The sequence below is a fragment of the Rhinolophus sinicus genome, linkage group LG10 (assembly GCF_036562045.2).
Source record: "Rhinolophus sinicus isolate RSC01 linkage group LG10, ASM3656204v1, whole genome shotgun sequence".
NCBI classification, from domain to species: domain Eukaryota; kingdom Metazoa; phylum Chordata; class Mammalia; order Chiroptera; family Rhinolophidae; genus Rhinolophus; species Rhinolophus sinicus.
This window is the reverse complement of record NC_133759.1, coordinates 41,294,900-41,311,328: the sequence shown is the minus strand read 5'-3', so window position 1 is coordinate 41,311,328 and position 16,429 is coordinate 41,294,900. Positions and strand designations below refer to the sequence as shown.

Genomic DNA, 16,429 nt, shown 5'->3' with positions numbered 1-16,429 from the left:
TCACAGTTATATTTATTCACACAGTCCTGACCTAGGTTTGGAAAAGGTATTCAGTCCCAGTATTTTACCTTTTGGGAAGACTACTAGAGTTACCTCTTACAAAGTTCCACATGGGACAAAAAATTACTTTCCAGATATTATATTCCCTTTCTATCCTTGTAGCATTGTACTGATAATTCGTGAGTAACTAGAAGCTTTATCCTTTTATTATGTGTATGACTTTTATTTTCTATGAGGCTTTGAGCTGCATGGACTACACCAGTGAATTCTCAAACATCTGCAGGCTCGTTCACTACCGCTGTTTAGAAAACCCAGAATTGTTATTGAGTCAAGTTTTCCAAGAAGCAGAATTCTTCTCTGATAGGAATCTGAGAAAGCAACATGGAATCATATTAAAACAAAATACAACTATACCTGAATTCTAGTCCCAATTCTTCCATCAGCTTGCAGATGGATCCCATCTCTGCACCTCGGTTTATACCGGCAGTGTCTGACTTTGATTGTAATGTCTGCAGCAGGGTAGTAAGATGCACAGGGTACATGAAGAAGATAGCATCCGAGCCCCTGAGAGCCCTTTTATGCTATCGTTTATTTTCAAATGAACACCTCCAGGAGAGGTATGCAGCTGCTTGATAGATAGGTGTAACTTTATCCCCACTCAGTTATACATATTTTGGGGAACATTTCGTTACCCTTTAATGTACTTTGATGACTGTCTCAAGATGTTCTTTTCCCTCTTGGTAGCTAAACAGAGTAGAATCAGCTAAAGGAAAAAGAAAACTCCTGTGGGATGTTACTGTGTAAAGAGCCAAATGCCAATGAAGGACCATAAGTGTTCTGACTTACCCCTTAATAGTAGTTTACCTATATCCAGTTCTGTGTGATTTCAGAAAATCTTACACATTCCTATGTTCAAGGCACACAACCCTCTTATGGCTCCTATCACCGTGTTTCCCCAAAAATAAGACCTAGCCAGACCATCAGCTCCAATGCATCTTTTGGAGCAAAAATTAATATAAGACCTGGTATTATATTATATTATATTATATTATATTATATTATATTATATTATACCCGGTCTTATAGTAAAACAAGACCGGGTCTTACATTAATTTTTGCTCCAAAAATGCATTAGAGCTGATGGTCCAGCTAGGTCTTATTTTCGGGGAAACACAGTATTACCCTCTTTTTAAAGATGAGGAAACTAAAGGTTAAACATTGTGCCTTGAGATCACAGTTAACATGTGGAAAAACGTAGACTCTGTGGCAGGCCTTGGGCCCACTGCTCCAGCCGTTCCCAGCACAGCATTCCCTCCTGGAAGCTGGTCTTCCCCATTAGCTGGCAGTGAGCCAGGCTGACCTGCACATGAGAAAAGTTTCACTTTGGGAACACATTCCGCGGTATGATTTATTTTTATCAGTTTTGAGACTAGCAGGAATTTTCCACCTTGTGCTGCTAGCCTGATATATTCACGGTGAGGAAATTTTCCTGGTGCTCTTTTGTGCTTCCTGGATTATAGTGACTAGGACTGTCTCCCGCACACATTTACAGACTATAGATCATAGTAAAGCTGAATCCACATAGTCATTAAATGGGGGGGGAAATGGGATGTAACAAAACAAAAGCAAATGAAGCCCTCTGCATAGCTGATTTGACAACGGAAAAGAAACTGTTCCTTTAAAGGGCTAGACAGAAAAGGAAAACTTGAGTGATGTCACTCAAGAAAGTTAACAATTTAAGGCAGAAAGCAACAGTTTACTGAGAGCTGGTATGGGGTAGGGAAGTGAAGGCTGGGAGCCCCAGAACTAGGAAGGAGTGATAAGGAAAGAGTCCTCAAACAAATTGTTTACCACAGTTTTGCCTTGGGCCATTTAATTTCCAGGAACTGCTTTCTCACCTTCTCTTTATCTCCCCATCTAGGCCTGCAATCCATGCGGGAAATCCTACCAATTTAATAGTACCTGAAAGATAGGAAGACAGTTTTTTAAAAATTTTCCTCAGTAGTCCAGAATTTAAATTTACAGTACCAGTGGCCAACATACTCTTCTGTGTGTGACTGAAGGGCACAGAGCCCAAATCCACTGTAAGTCACTTAAAAACCTCACGCCAATTGTCTCTTTGGCTCTAAATCTTTGAGTTAAAAATAAGATAATTGCAGGCTCTTTATGGGATAAATAGGTATTAAGTTATTTTAAGGGACAGGGCTGCAAAATGCTTGATTGTAGGCTTTTCAAGTTCAGAGGCCAAGTGTTTGTCATCTTCCCCCCTATTGTAACTGGGACTGTGCTTTGCCCATAATAGTTACTTGGGATGTGTTGCTTAATCGAATTAAAAACTGTTGCCTATGCCCTTTGAAATTCTGGACTTTCAACAGAGGGCCTCTAGCCCAATATTTGCTCGCCAAACTGGACATCATTAATGATCTGGATAGAGACAGAATTGCCTCTTGTTAAGGTCTGGAAAGGAAAGAGAGACTGGGCCAAATTAAAATAATCCATTCCCTGATTACACAAAACTGAAATGGAATTGTTTGGCTCTCTCTTTTCTCCTTATCTTGCAAAATCAAATTAAGCACTGGTGGAAAGAAATAGTTCAGAGAGGATATATGGGAGAGGGGAAAAAAATCCAAAATGTGATTTCCAATGAGACTAGAGATTTGTTCTTTATCTTACATGGCCATGTTATTCATTTGATAGCATCTTTCTCAGGGGTGTTATGTAATCTCTTGGCCAAAACTTATGAAAGTTAAGATTTGAATTGATAGGACAAGTTTTGCAGAAGTATGGACTCTTGAGAGGGTGGGAGATGTGAAAAGTGGCTGTGGCTGATGCAGCAGAGCAATTTGGGTCTCATTATACACCCTGCTTAAACTGATGTCATTAATGTTGGTTAGGCCAAGCCTGGGGAAGGCCATTCAGCACAGTGGATGACCAGTTACCCAGAACCTTTGGAAAAGGAAATGGCTTTATTGAAGACGCCACTCTTTACATTTATCTTCCTGGTTAACCATTGCCTGTTCTGTCTCATTTATGGAATGCCGGCTAATCTTGCCTCTCAGGCCCAGCACCAGCATTTGCCTGCAGGCCAGCCAAGGCTTCTCCCTTGCCAGCTTAACTTCCTTCTCCTCTGTCTTACTCCCTGGTGCTATGGGCACCTTTCAAAACAGATAAATGGACAGATAAATGTTCCTGTTCCCCTCTTATCTTTTTTACTTTAACATCATGTCTTTGGAATATGATATATTTTTCATTGTCTTGCCTAAAAAAGTAATGCTTGGGAATTTTAGGCTCGGGGCTAAAGGAAAGATGGGATATGGAATCACCGAATATGGATCACTGGAGACGAATTTTAGGAACAATAGGGCTTTTAGAACCCTCAGATAGGAATGGAACTGACTCTCCCGCAGTCTATGTCCCTTTCAATGGCTTGCTCCAGCCTATACCCTTCCTTTAAGAACTCCTACTGAGCTCGGAAACTGTGACTGTGCTAGGAGGAGGGTGCTATGTTTCATGAAGGCAATTTGAGAACTGAATGGACTTTGGAAGTTCCCAGTGTTTGACCATTACCCCGCTGTGATGATCATACTGGGTGTATCGTTGTCACATGATCCCATGTTTGTTGATGAAAATAAACAGAGAGTGGTTTTCAAAAACCATTTTCAGTGCCATGGTTTGTCATAAAACAATAAATAGAAAAACCCTTGGTGTGCCTGCCAACTTTTCACTCCATATCTGAGAGATGGTGAGGCCCTGGCTGTACTCTGTCTGCAAATAAGAAATAAAACTTGTTATTTGTACTATACTGGACTTTGCATCCCAAAGCAGCACACTGCTTATGATGGATACATGTGGAGTCGTTGTTTTGATCATTAAAAGAGCAAACCAGTGCCCTTATGACGATGGTTTTTCTAAGTCATGTATGAAAAATGTAACTAGTGATGAATAAAACCAATACGGAAATGTAAAATTTTGTAAAAATAGTTTTATACCCGTTTAAATTTCACATTCTAAAATTTACAGTGGCCATCGCATCTAGTAGTTCAAACTATTGGAAAGATATCTGTCCTTTTAAATCCTACACTTACAGCTAAACAAAGTGTGGTGTCTTTCCCCTTTATCTGTGGGAAAGCCTGAATGAGCCGGAATTTGCTCTCCTGAGAAGAAAGATACCAGACAAACCCTCAGAGAAGAGACCTTGGAACCCCAGTATAAATAAAGAGCAGGATAGTAGTGCTGTTTTGTTTCAATGGCTACTGAGGAAGTTGGACTCCTGGGATCATTAGTCCATATATTAATGCTAATAAAATAAATTCCTTTATTGCCGGGACCGTCAGGAGTAGCTAAAGATGTAATATAGTTGAACCATAGTGTTCTTTCAGACAATAAATTTTAAAAGATAATATTCTATATAGTTAAGTAAAAAAGCACTTGGATGTTTTTCCTTTTCAATGATTAGACTCAGTTGGCCAATACCCTTGCTTGCCAGCTGAGGAACGTTTTGGCTAGCAATCGATGGTTTTTTTAAGAGCAGTGGTTATGCGCTAGTTCATTAGAGTGTGAATAATTCTTCCTGTAAAGTTTTTATTTGTCTTAAATCTCTAAACCATGCAAGAAAGCAAAATTACATTTGAGAGACTTTCAAACTTAACTTCAGTCTCATACAACACTTAACTAGCCCTCTAGGAAATAATAATTCAAAAGGCATTGCCCCCACGATCCCAGCTTCAGTTTAAAAGAGCTTCAGTTTAAAAGCCCCAATTCCTCCCAGAACAGTGATTTTATTTAAACAAGAAAAAGTGGGGAAGTCATCTAGAAAGCCATAGAAAGAGACAAGAACTAATCATGAGTCAGGCGATCTAGTTCTAGTTCATATTTGTTATGAGTAGCTATTTGACTGAAATATCTCTTGGCTTCAGTTTATTCGTACCTAGTCAGAAAATGATGATGTATGTTATTTCTAAAGACTTCTTTAGTTCTATAAATCCCATGGTTCTCAGCAAGAGGAACATGGGAACAACAGGGGCAGAAGCTAGAAAGAAGTTGAGGACATCCAACCATTGCATTTTGGATTAACATTCACCCACTGTAGCTAATCAAGGAGAACTATGTGTTGGATGAAAAAGGATGAAAGTCAGTCAGAAGTGTCAAAAGAAAGAAAAAAACAAAATGAAGTGTGTCTTTACGCTAATTTGTCAAGAAAACTAAGACTATCAGGAGAACCCCGCAAGATGAATTATACATATTTCCAGGCCATTTTTAACTCTGATATGGTTACCAAATTATCACTTGAGAGAGGATAGAGTTGTATACTACACTCATTTCAACCTCCCAAAGTGGAGAAATCACCAGAATAATCTGTTTTATTAGGTGACTTTCTCATTTATGTCCTTTAACTTGCTACTTGATTATTCAAGGAGCTGTAAATATAGAGCATTCATATATAATCCCCTTTATAACTCACATATTAAAATGATGATATTATTGGACTACTAAGGAACACTATTGTTCTATGTCTCCATTACTAAGCCAGCTTTCCCCATGACTTTTGTGTGACATATAGGAGGCATACAATATATCTATAACTAACTTTAATTATCTATATAAAACAGTACCCCCTATTCCCATCCTGACTTTGATATGTGGAACCATTTTTGAAAGTCAAAATATATAAAAATAAAGTACCTTTGCTGTATCTCTCCAAAGAAAACTTTCCTGTAATTTCTCTTTACAGAAATCGTTTTGCTTCTCTGGAAAAAACATTGTGTCCAAGTGCAATTTTCTTCATTTCATTCTCACCTTTTTCTGGTCTGTCCAATATAGAAGAAGTACAAGTATAATAATAGCCAGAGGCAGATTCACCAGGAAGCTAAAGAAGCTTAAGCTTCAGGTCCCCTCTCTTGCACAGAGCCCCTTACAAGGCGCTAGGAGAGGGCCTGAGCTATTGTGTTCTTATAATTTGTATTATTGAACCCAACAATTGTTGTAAATGTACCCAACAACTATATAAATTGTATGCCCCACAAAACCTGGATCTGTCCCTGATAATGTCCTAGATGTAATTAAACGTTCTTTCCTTTTAAGGAGAGATGCTAATCTAACCATTTGATAGAGTGTCTGAAGATAGCCCCAAACTAGAAGTGTAAAATGATATGGTTCCTCTTATAATGGCAGGTCATCAGATGATGGCTGTGCAAGCTAATAGAACATGTAAGGTTTCCCTTTGCTTTGTAGAAAATACAGAAACATGGAATATTTTACCAGAAGTGTAATATTAAATTAATGATTCGAGATAAATTCCACAGACCTAATTCTACCCATACTTTTAAGAGGTTAGGTCTCTTCCCTGTGTTTTTAATGTTTCAAGATTAGGAGGTCTCATTGTGAAATGTTCGAGTTAACTGTTTGTAATCTAGGAACTGGGGAATTGGTGGCAAAGAAAGGCTGATCGATCTCCAGGCAGATCATATCTGCTGATCACTCTTGCAGTTTGACAGATCCACGTGGAGGCTGAAAGAATCTATGCAGACTTCAAAAATGCAATGAAAACAGCAGTCATAGATGACTGGGGAAAACAAAACATCCACCTGGTATTCATTTGCATGTCAATACCCAGAATTTTCTGCCAGCTCACCACTTTTTTCAAAATGCTGAAGGGATTTAAAAAAAACCTGAAAAAAAACTGGAATGGTTTGGCATAATGGTGGGGGCTGCTGATTCCTTTCTCTGTCCTTGAGTGTTTACTGCCAGGAAATCCTGACCAACATGGATTGCCAAGGGGTTAAAGTCACATTGTTGTTAAATTGGGAGAGAAAATTAGCAGGATTTTGTGCCCTCTGCTCAACTATCACAGAGTTTCAAAAACAGGAACCTGGAGCTTTATATGAGGGGACAGGGGAAGTTAAGGGGAAGAGTCACAGGGTGATTTATCAGGGCATAGTTCCAAATAAATTGCTTACATGGAGGTGGAAGAATTTTATGCATAACATTCTGTGCCAAGAAACCAAATGGTTGAGCAGAAGCTCATTCAAAAGTTGAAGTAGGTAGTTCTAGGTCCAGTCTTTCCATATGTGAAGAGGTGATGATTTTATATTCGTGTAATTTGTACACGTGCATGTGCAGATGAACTTTTCAGGTATCCATACCATCCGATTCTAATGGCAAAAGAAAGCTAGTATTTTATTAACATAGACTATAATAAACTGCAAAACTCCTAGAGGACAGAAACCACATTTTCTCTAGGTTGTATAAAAGTAAGTTTTTCTCATGATGAGAATCTGACATTCTGGGGAAATAGCACATTATAACTGATATGACATTCTATCCACTCTGCCCTTTTTTTCACCTCCCATTAAAAATATCAATCCTGACGTAGGGAGACAAGGAAGCAAAATGTCCAAAAACATCGAAAGCATGATTTGCTCCTGATTTACTTGAAGAATTAGAGCCACCAGGCAAACCTACTCTTGGGTCCTCACATCTGTCCTCCTATGTGGTTTGCTAAACAATATAATTGAAGTTAATTGTTTTGGTTTAAAAAAAAAAAAAAAGAATTTCTGGAATAACTCCAGTGAATGGTGTTGAATGGTTTAGATTTAATCTAAAACTGCAAGATTACTTTATGTTCAAATGTGTTCAAATAATATGCAAATTTGAAAATCTACTCAACCTCTAAGAGTCCTTACTGTTAGTGTTATTTTCAGTGTAGAACAGACTTTACCGTTTGGTGAAAATCATAGATTCATATAGAAATTAATAGTTAGAATCTCAAACCAGTGGGTCTTGAAGCTGGTTTCGGCTGCCACTCATTGTACCCACTTCTTCTTGCCAATCAGGAGAGAATTCTCAGCCTCTCTGCTGAAAAGAAACTTTATTTATAGTACATCAGAGACTTCATGTTCAGTGTACATGCACTGTCACACATCCACTCACACCACACACATGCACGCACACACACACATGCACGCACGCACACACTCACACACACACAGTTTCTGAGAAATGCAACTAAGATATCGTCAAGAGAAGAGATGGAAACCTCCAGTTTAACCCACTTCCCGCAACTGAGAAATCTGAGGCCTAGGAAAGATAAATGACTTTCCTAAACTCACATAGTTAACCATAGAACAAAAGCTAGAACCCAAGTACCCTCAACTCTTATTCCAGTGTTTCCAGGCATACACTTATTTGAATCGGATTGGGGGTTAAAATTTCTTATGTAGTTCAGTATGCCCGATGTAGATAAAGCACTGCCCCTTCTCAACCAGAGTAGCCTCGAGGGTTTTCACAGTGACCACAAACCTTTGGTTAGTTCTATGCAAGGAAATGAAAGAGAGAGATAATTTCATGATGACACAACTTGCTTTTGAAAGCAGCCTATTGCAAACCTGAGTAACTGATGCACATGTTTTATTGATTATTTGATCCTTAAGGACAGATTATTTTGAAAAATAAGTCCAAAACTCTTTTTTTATTTTGCCACTTTTTGCAGCACTTACCCATTGGCCTTTACATCTGCTCTTTCTGAAACAGATTGCTTCCAGAGCATTAAAAAAAGAGGTAGACATTTTCTTGGCTCAATATTTCTAATCTGCTTTCAGACTGATTTTTTTATAGTTAAGTATATTTTACATGCACACTGTGTTTCATTTGTGATCTCAGTAGATTTAATCTAAAACTGCAAGATTACTTTATGTTCAAGTTGCTAAAATAATTTTTATTGAAAAATGGCTAAAAACACATTCCATTGAAAGCCAAGATAAACAATAGGTTTTATATCATTTTTTTTAGATCAACAACAAACACTCTCCAAACAACAGAAATTGGAACTATTAGCCAGTCATAGGTAAAGTGTTGTGGTACAAATTGAAGGCAAACAAGACCAAAATTGGTAAAATATGTTTGGTCCCAGAAGAAAATTAGGAGGAATAATCAGGAGATAAGAGTATTTTGTCATGATTAAATGTTGTTGACTTTAAAGATGTTAGTTATTAAAATAAATGTGTATAAAGAAACTGGAATGATGTTCACTGAATTAGAAATCTCCAACTCAACCGCTTTTTCTCTTCTTTATTTGCAGCCATTTGTTATCTATGACATGAATTCCTTAATGATGGGAGAAGACAAAATCAAGTTCAAACACATCACCCCCTTGCAGGAGCAGAGCAAAGAAGTGGCCATCCGCATTTTTCAGGGGTGTCAATTTCGTTCAGTGGAAGCTGTGCAAGAGATCACAGAGTATGCCAAAAGTATTCCTGGTTTTGTAAACCTTGACTTGAACGACCAAGTAACTCTCCTAAAATATGGCGTCCATGAGATCATTTACACCATGCTGGCCTCCTTGATGAATAAGGATGGGGTTCTCATATCAGAGGGCCAAGGATTCATGACAAGGGAGTTTCTAAAGAGCCTGAGAAAGCCCTTTGGTGACTTTATGGAGCCCAAGTTTGAGTTTGCTGTGAAGTTCAATGCACTGGAATTAGATGACAGCGACTTGGCAATATTTATAGCCGTCATTATCCTCAGCGGAGGTAAGATTCATCTTTTTTGATCTTTTATGAAAGGGGGTGGGATGGTGGGGGAATGGCTGAAACATTTTTTACTTCCTTTAGTGTTAGTCTATGTTCCTTTTCTCCTTACACTTACTACACTTTTCATACAGAAAATGCCAATGGTATAATGCCATGAGAGTGTCCCTACATGTGTAAAATACCAAGAAAACATACCGTATATTTGCTGTTTGAAGGCTGTGGGTAACCCAGACTCTTTTCTTTTATCCCTCATAATATTTTTTCCAATCATATCAAACAAGGGCGACAAATGCCCTCTTCTCCCTTTTCTTTCTCCTTATTTTCTTTTTCCTTGTCTTTTTCCTCTCCCTTCCAGAAGGCCAATCTAATATTTATTTCATTTACGTAAGGACATATCTAACTTTGCTTAAGATATTGCTCACTTGGGATATAGAAAGCACTACTAAGTGTTTTTGGTCAAATTATGCTCCCATCCCATCATCAGTAAGATTTTTCTTTAAATTGCTTTTCCAATATCAGGAATCAAAGAATACATACCTACTCACTTCTCCCTACTCTCTCATGTAGCTTCCTCCAATGGCTTTCCTTAAAGTACCTTAGTGAGGTGGTTGGCTGTGGCATTAAGAATGCACTCTGAACCAAAGAGCACACAGCAGAGAAGTAAATTGAGTTATTTAGCGGTTCATTGTATTTTTGGCCTTGCAAGTACATGATCTAACTAACCAACTACGAAAGCCAGGTTTTATACTAAATGCTACTTTCACTGGCCTCTCACTTGTTTCCAACTTGAGTAGAAGAAAGTTTTACTGTCATGTCGCTCTATAAAAATTGTTTTGAATGATGAATATTCATAACTGAAAAGCGCTTCAGGTGAGCTTTTTATGTGTCCTTATAGAATATCCTCTGTTTGTGAAAACTGATTGTGTGGAGGCATAGTACAGTGGTCCTCTAGATGTAAGCTGTATGTAACTGTACAGGATGTTATAAAGATCACAGTGATCCACTCTGTAGTCCTTTGTTATCCAATTACTTAAGAGAGTAATGCTTCTGAAAGCAGGTACATAGTGTATTAGTAATAATAATAGTAATAATAGCAAACACTTATTAAATAAATACCATGTGCCAGACAATGTTTACTTCATACACATTCATTTAATTCTCACAACCCAATGAAGTAAGTATTATTTTGCAAACAAGGAAACCAAAGCACTGAAAGGTTCAATCACTTGCCTAGGGTTACCCGGCTAGAAAAGATGGAGCCAGGATTATAAACATGGGCAGTCTGGCTCCAGTATCTATACTGATACTGCTCTTTACATGACTAGGGTGCAAATAGATAACAATATGGCATACATTAACTCTGGAACCTCAAGTTCAGTGTCAAGTTGTAACTCATTTAAAAATGACTTTTTTTGGTGTTACGTTTAATATAACAAAAATATACTATCCGACATGTCTTAATATCTTGACTGGATCTACTTCTTAAACAAATTAACCCTTGGTCCTCTCCGATCTGTGATTAATTCAGCAAACAAGAATGAGATTCCGGATTATTTGAGGTTCACTGGGAAAAAAAGATTAAATTTTGAAAAACCAGATTAGAAAACAAGTTAGTATTGTTTAATTGGCTAATACTTTAAGGCATATTTTATTTTTAATGAAAAATAGAAATAGAATTATTAATATTTGACATATTTCTAAGATTTTTCCTACGTATACTATATATATAGCGTGTTTGTATTTCTTTTTTCACATAATCATTTTCCCAAAGAACCATTACATATTCTTTGTTAATATTTTTTAATTTTTTAAAATAAAAGTAATACTTAGTCATTTTATAATTCAAAGAGTACAGAAAGGTGGAAATGAAAAGTAAAGGTCTCTATCCTCAGAATAAAATTGGATTAACAAAGTCGTATTTCTCCTACCAAAAAGTTTCTATGCACGTGCTAGCATGTGTTTATGCTACCATCGTTAATAACTAAAATATCCAATTTTATAAAAGACCATTACATACTAAATTATCTCCCTACTTATGTTTGGGTTCCTTATAATTTATCATAAAAACCTATAGAAAAGAATATAGAAAATTATTGAAAATGTGTTCCAAATTTTGCCATAGTGGACATTCTTAGGTGTAAATTTCTGTTCAACTTTCAGATTATTTTCTCATTCCAAATGACCAGAAGTGGAATTGCTGGGCATATGGCTATGAATATTTTAAAGTCTTTCGTTACATCATTGCCAGATTATTTTCCATAAAATTTGTACCAGTTTACATACCCACAGAGATTAAGGGAGGCATTTGAAATAAGCCATTCAAAGATGCTTACTTGCTAACCAGGAAAGGTTTAGACAAGAAACAGTCATAATAATTCTGGGCTTTTTGAACCTGAGAAATGTCGTTTTATGGTCATGTGATATAATAGTGTGGCTTCATCTAGAAAAGTGCCATTACTGTCCATAATTCTCAAGCTAGATTATTTAAAAAACAGTGATTTGTTAGACCTTTAAAATTTTCATTAACTGGCTAAAAACAGTTCTGTAAATAGCTTGATTCAATTCAATGGATATTGCAAGCTTTGGCTTTCAATTATGAAAATTAAAAATGGTGCCATTGTAAATGTAGATGCTGTATAAATAAGTTCTTTTAGCCTTACACAGACTGTCTTCACTGTGACCAATTTCCAGACCTCATTGGGTCCTCACGACAGGTAAAGAAATCTGAAAGTAGCAACCAACCACAGATTATTAAAATCTTGTATCTGTGGTTATAATGAGAAGAAAAGCCTATGAATAATTTTAGACTTCTTTAAAAAATAAATGGAACTTACCATTAACTAGTTCTCGTATCACAAAAGGTAAATACTTCCCTAATCAAAGTTTGCTGTTGTAAACGAAGTCTACTCATAGGCCATAGATAAGAATAGATATGAATAAACTGGAACCCATGTTTGTTCAACACACAGGAATTTGATTCTTTTTACTCAGAGAAGCTGATTGGGTGCAGGTCAGAGAAAGAACTCAAATCCTTCCCAATCCAAAGACTGGATTCCAGTAAGATTAGAATCCCAGTCATCTGTAATGGTGAGATCAGTATCCCAGATTGTGGTTTTATTAGAGTATGACATATAATTTCTCAATTAGTTTTAACTTTTTTCCCCATCGAATTTTCCAAAACAGGAAAACATTCATGTAAGCAAGAGGTTTTGATCCACTGGCCAAATTTCGGATCTTACCTGATCTTAACAAGAGTGATTATTTTCTCCTCCACAGTTCATTCTAAAGTCTATAGATAGCTTTAGTGATTTTGGGAACAAAGGGCTTTTGACAGAGCTCCATTGACCTCATTCTGAGTGAGCCTTAGCGTCACAGAAGAGCTTCATTCTGGTGAAGGCACTATGACCCTAGAGTGAAGGAAGAATGGGGCGATGGACATGCTGTAAGAGTGGGGTGGGAAGGATTGAGGAGATTAAAGCAGGGACCCCGACTACCCCAAGGGGAGTTTTTGGATGAAAGTATCTGACTTGACCCAACAAATGTTTGCTGAGGAAGCTGAAGTTGCTATAGTAAGATCACTGTCACTCAACTCGAGCCCTCGAAACTGCTGATACTATTAGATCTGGTACTTAGATTGGCCTGATGCTTCGCATCTCTACTATTTACTCAGCTCTCAACCCAGGGTTGCTGAGAAAGATGACCCAGTTCTTCAAGTGTTTCTCCTCTGAGCTTGAGGCAAGAATGAGACCAAAAAGAACATCAACTCTCTAGAACCAGACAAAGGACAGAAACTCCGTGTCCACGTTAAGAGTATTTCCTATGCATTCTCTCATTAGATCCTGGCAATTCTCCTGTATTTTTATTCTCATTTCATAGAAAGAAAAGAGAGGGTCATAGACTTAAGCAATTTGTCTAATATCTAACAACTCGTGACCAGTGGAACTGGGACTGAAACCCAGGTGTCCTGTCACCTCCCAGTGCCCTGTCTGTCACATACCTTGCCTTCTGCTACCTGGCTACTGGATCATGGTCAACTCCTTGACATTTGTGTTGAGGGCTGCAACTTGCACTCCCTGCATGGTACTAAGATATGGATGGACCCATAATCCATACCTTATTCCTTGGTATTCGTAATGAGTAATAGCTTTCCTTGCTGCCTCTAGTCTCATCGACTGGATGGGTGCCGTCAAGAGTAATAAAACTGCCTCCAGCAAGGGCATGTTTGCAACTGGCGCCACAGCATTTTGCCAGCACCACCAGCAAACTCCCCAAACCTACCCAGCAACCAAAGCCAAGTGGAAAGCTCAGTAAAGCTGACAAGCTCCGGGACACTCCATTGGACACTTTGCCCCTTTGAGCATTTGCTGCTTGGTGAAGAAAAAGCATAGGAGGGTTCCAGCTGGAACTCTGAAACAGGAAAAAGCTCTTTTTGTTAATTCAAAACAGTTTGGAATCCATTACAGTTCTTCCCAAACTTCCAAGATATAGAGGAGGAAATTCACTGGATTTTACAATGTATTTTTCTAGGCAGGTTGCCATCCCCATCCTAATGACAGAGGAGCTATAAATATTGATACAATGGCCATAGATGGCAAGTCATCCAGCCTCCTCATTTACCCTCTTAAGTCTGGCTTAGCTGCACCAACAACCGATACCGCAGCTCCTTCTTTTTCTAGCAACCCCAGCCACGTTCTTTTCTCTGTGAAGCAGTTTTGGACAGCTGCTCTTGGAGTGATCACGTGCGTGTCTGCTGTTGAATAGGCAGGTTGAATAGGGTACAACAGGGGGACGTATTCTCATAGATATACATTTGCAGATCAAGGAAGAGTTGGTATCCTATGAAATATTGGATAACTGCTAGTCTCATCAGGTCATTAACCTGGGGCCCTGTTTCTTACTCTTGGTCATGACTACACAGGATGGATGGATGGATGGATGGATGGATGGATAGATTTAAATTCAGACTTTTAAATTTGCTGGAATTAGAACAGAATCAAAGCACAGCACCTGGCCCAGAATAAGTACTTAATAAATGCGTGTTGAATGAATAATAATCAGATATTAATAATAGTTACCATTTATTGAATACTGGGTGCCAGAATATATGCTAAGCACTTTACATACATTCCTAATCTTGGTTTAACCTTGCCTGCAGCTCTACAAAGTCTATTATTATCCCCATTTACAGATGGAGAAAACAGAAGTTTAGAGAGATTAAGCAACTTGCCCATGGTCACTGAGCTACCACTTGATGAAGCCAGGGTTCAGACCTGGGTCTCTCTGGCCTTAAAACTGACGCCCTTAACTACTACTGCCTCGTGTGCATTGAAATGTGGAAGCGTCCCAATTAGCTACCTTGGTCTTGGAGCTCTTTGGGAGTTTTCCAAAACTACTGATTTCCATATTGCCTCAAAATATATTTTTTTAATTTATTAAAATTTATTGGGGTGACAATTGTTAGTAAAATTACATAGGTTTCAAGCACACAATTCTACAATACATCATCTATATCTCACATTGTGTGCTCAACACCCAGTCAGTTCTCCTTCCATCACCATATATTTCACCCCCTTTACCCTCTTTTACTTACCCTCTGGTAACCACTAAACTGTTGGTGTCTATGAGTTTTTCTTTATTTGTTTGTCTTGTTCCTTTGTTGCTTTCAGTTTTATATCCCACATATCAGTGAAGTCATATGGTTCTTGACTTTTTCTGTCTGACTTATTTTACTTAGCATAATAATTTCAAGATCCATCCATGTTGTCACAAATGGCACTATTTCATCTTTTCTTATAACAGAGTAGTATTCCCTTGTGCATATATACCACATCTTCTTTATCCAATCATCTATCAAAGGACACTTTGGTTGTTTCCATGTCTTAGGCACCGTAAATAAAGCTGCAGTGAACACTGGAGCACATATATCTTTGTGGATAAATGTTTTCTGATTTTTGGGATATATTCCCAGGAGAAGGATTGTTGGGTCATATGAAAAGGTGCTCAACATCACTAATCATCAGAGAAATGTAAATAAAAACCACAATGAGATGTCACCTCACCCCAGTCAGAATGGCTATCGTCAACAACGAAGCAAATAATAACACGTGTTGGAGAGGCTGTGGAGAAAAAGGAACCCTCATACACTGTGTGTGGGAATGCAGATTGGTGCAGCCGTTATGGAAGGCAGTGTGGAGGTTCCTAAAAAAATTAAGACTAGAATTACCATATGACCCAGCCTCAAAATATTCTAATCAAGAATTTCCAGGTTATATAGTCCAGATATTGCTTACTAACATCCAAAGCCCTTCTTGAGACACCATTTTAATCTAACTAACAAAATTACACCCTAGGTTTGAAAATTGCTCTGGGAAGGAACAGGGCTCAGTGACAACACTGAAGCCTGGTGGCAGGTGTTCTTAAACTTGTTCAGGTAGCATAACCCCTGGAAATAACATCACTGTTTATAGAGCTTCCCGCAAAAATTGACAATAAGGTTTAAGTCACTACATAAATACATTCACATTTAATCAGATACCGTCTTAGACCAGGTTCTAATAGACACAAGTGGTTGCAGAAGAATTTATGAGAGAAATTTTAAATTGTTAAAATGTCATCCAGTAGCTTCATTCCTTCCTGCCCATCGTAAACAAACAATCAAGACGACACTTGTTCAGTTGCAGCAGCAGACCACTTCACTCCAGTTCACAGAACACTAACGTTCCACAGGCACAGAATTTGAGGGGCTCTTGGTTTGGGGATATCCCATCTTTTCCTCACCCCCAGCCCTTCAAAATCTTGAGGATATTTCCAGCTCATGTGTAGTCTTCCCATTTTACTGCAGAACTATTTCTACAAGTTCGAATGGACAATAAAGCATTCCTCTGGAACAAAAGACAGTCTGT

At 38.0% G+C, this 16,429-nt stretch overlaps 1 protein-coding gene across 6 annotated transcripts in view; it reads left to right on the top strand.

Moving 5' to 3' along the window:
* PPARG (peroxisome proliferator activated receptor gamma) overlaps positions 1 to 16,429 on the top strand; it is a 123,018-nt gene that overhangs the window by 96,643 nt on the left and 9,946 nt on the right. For all 6 annotated transcript variants that reach the window (XM_019732688.2, XM_074312974.1, XM_074312973.1 and 3 more), the window contains one exon: positions 9,077 to 9,527. In XM_019732688.2, coding sequence (XP_019588247.1) covers positions 9,077 to 9,527 — 451 coding nt within the window. The remainder of the gene's footprint in view (positions 1 to 9,076; positions 9,528 to 16,429) is intronic.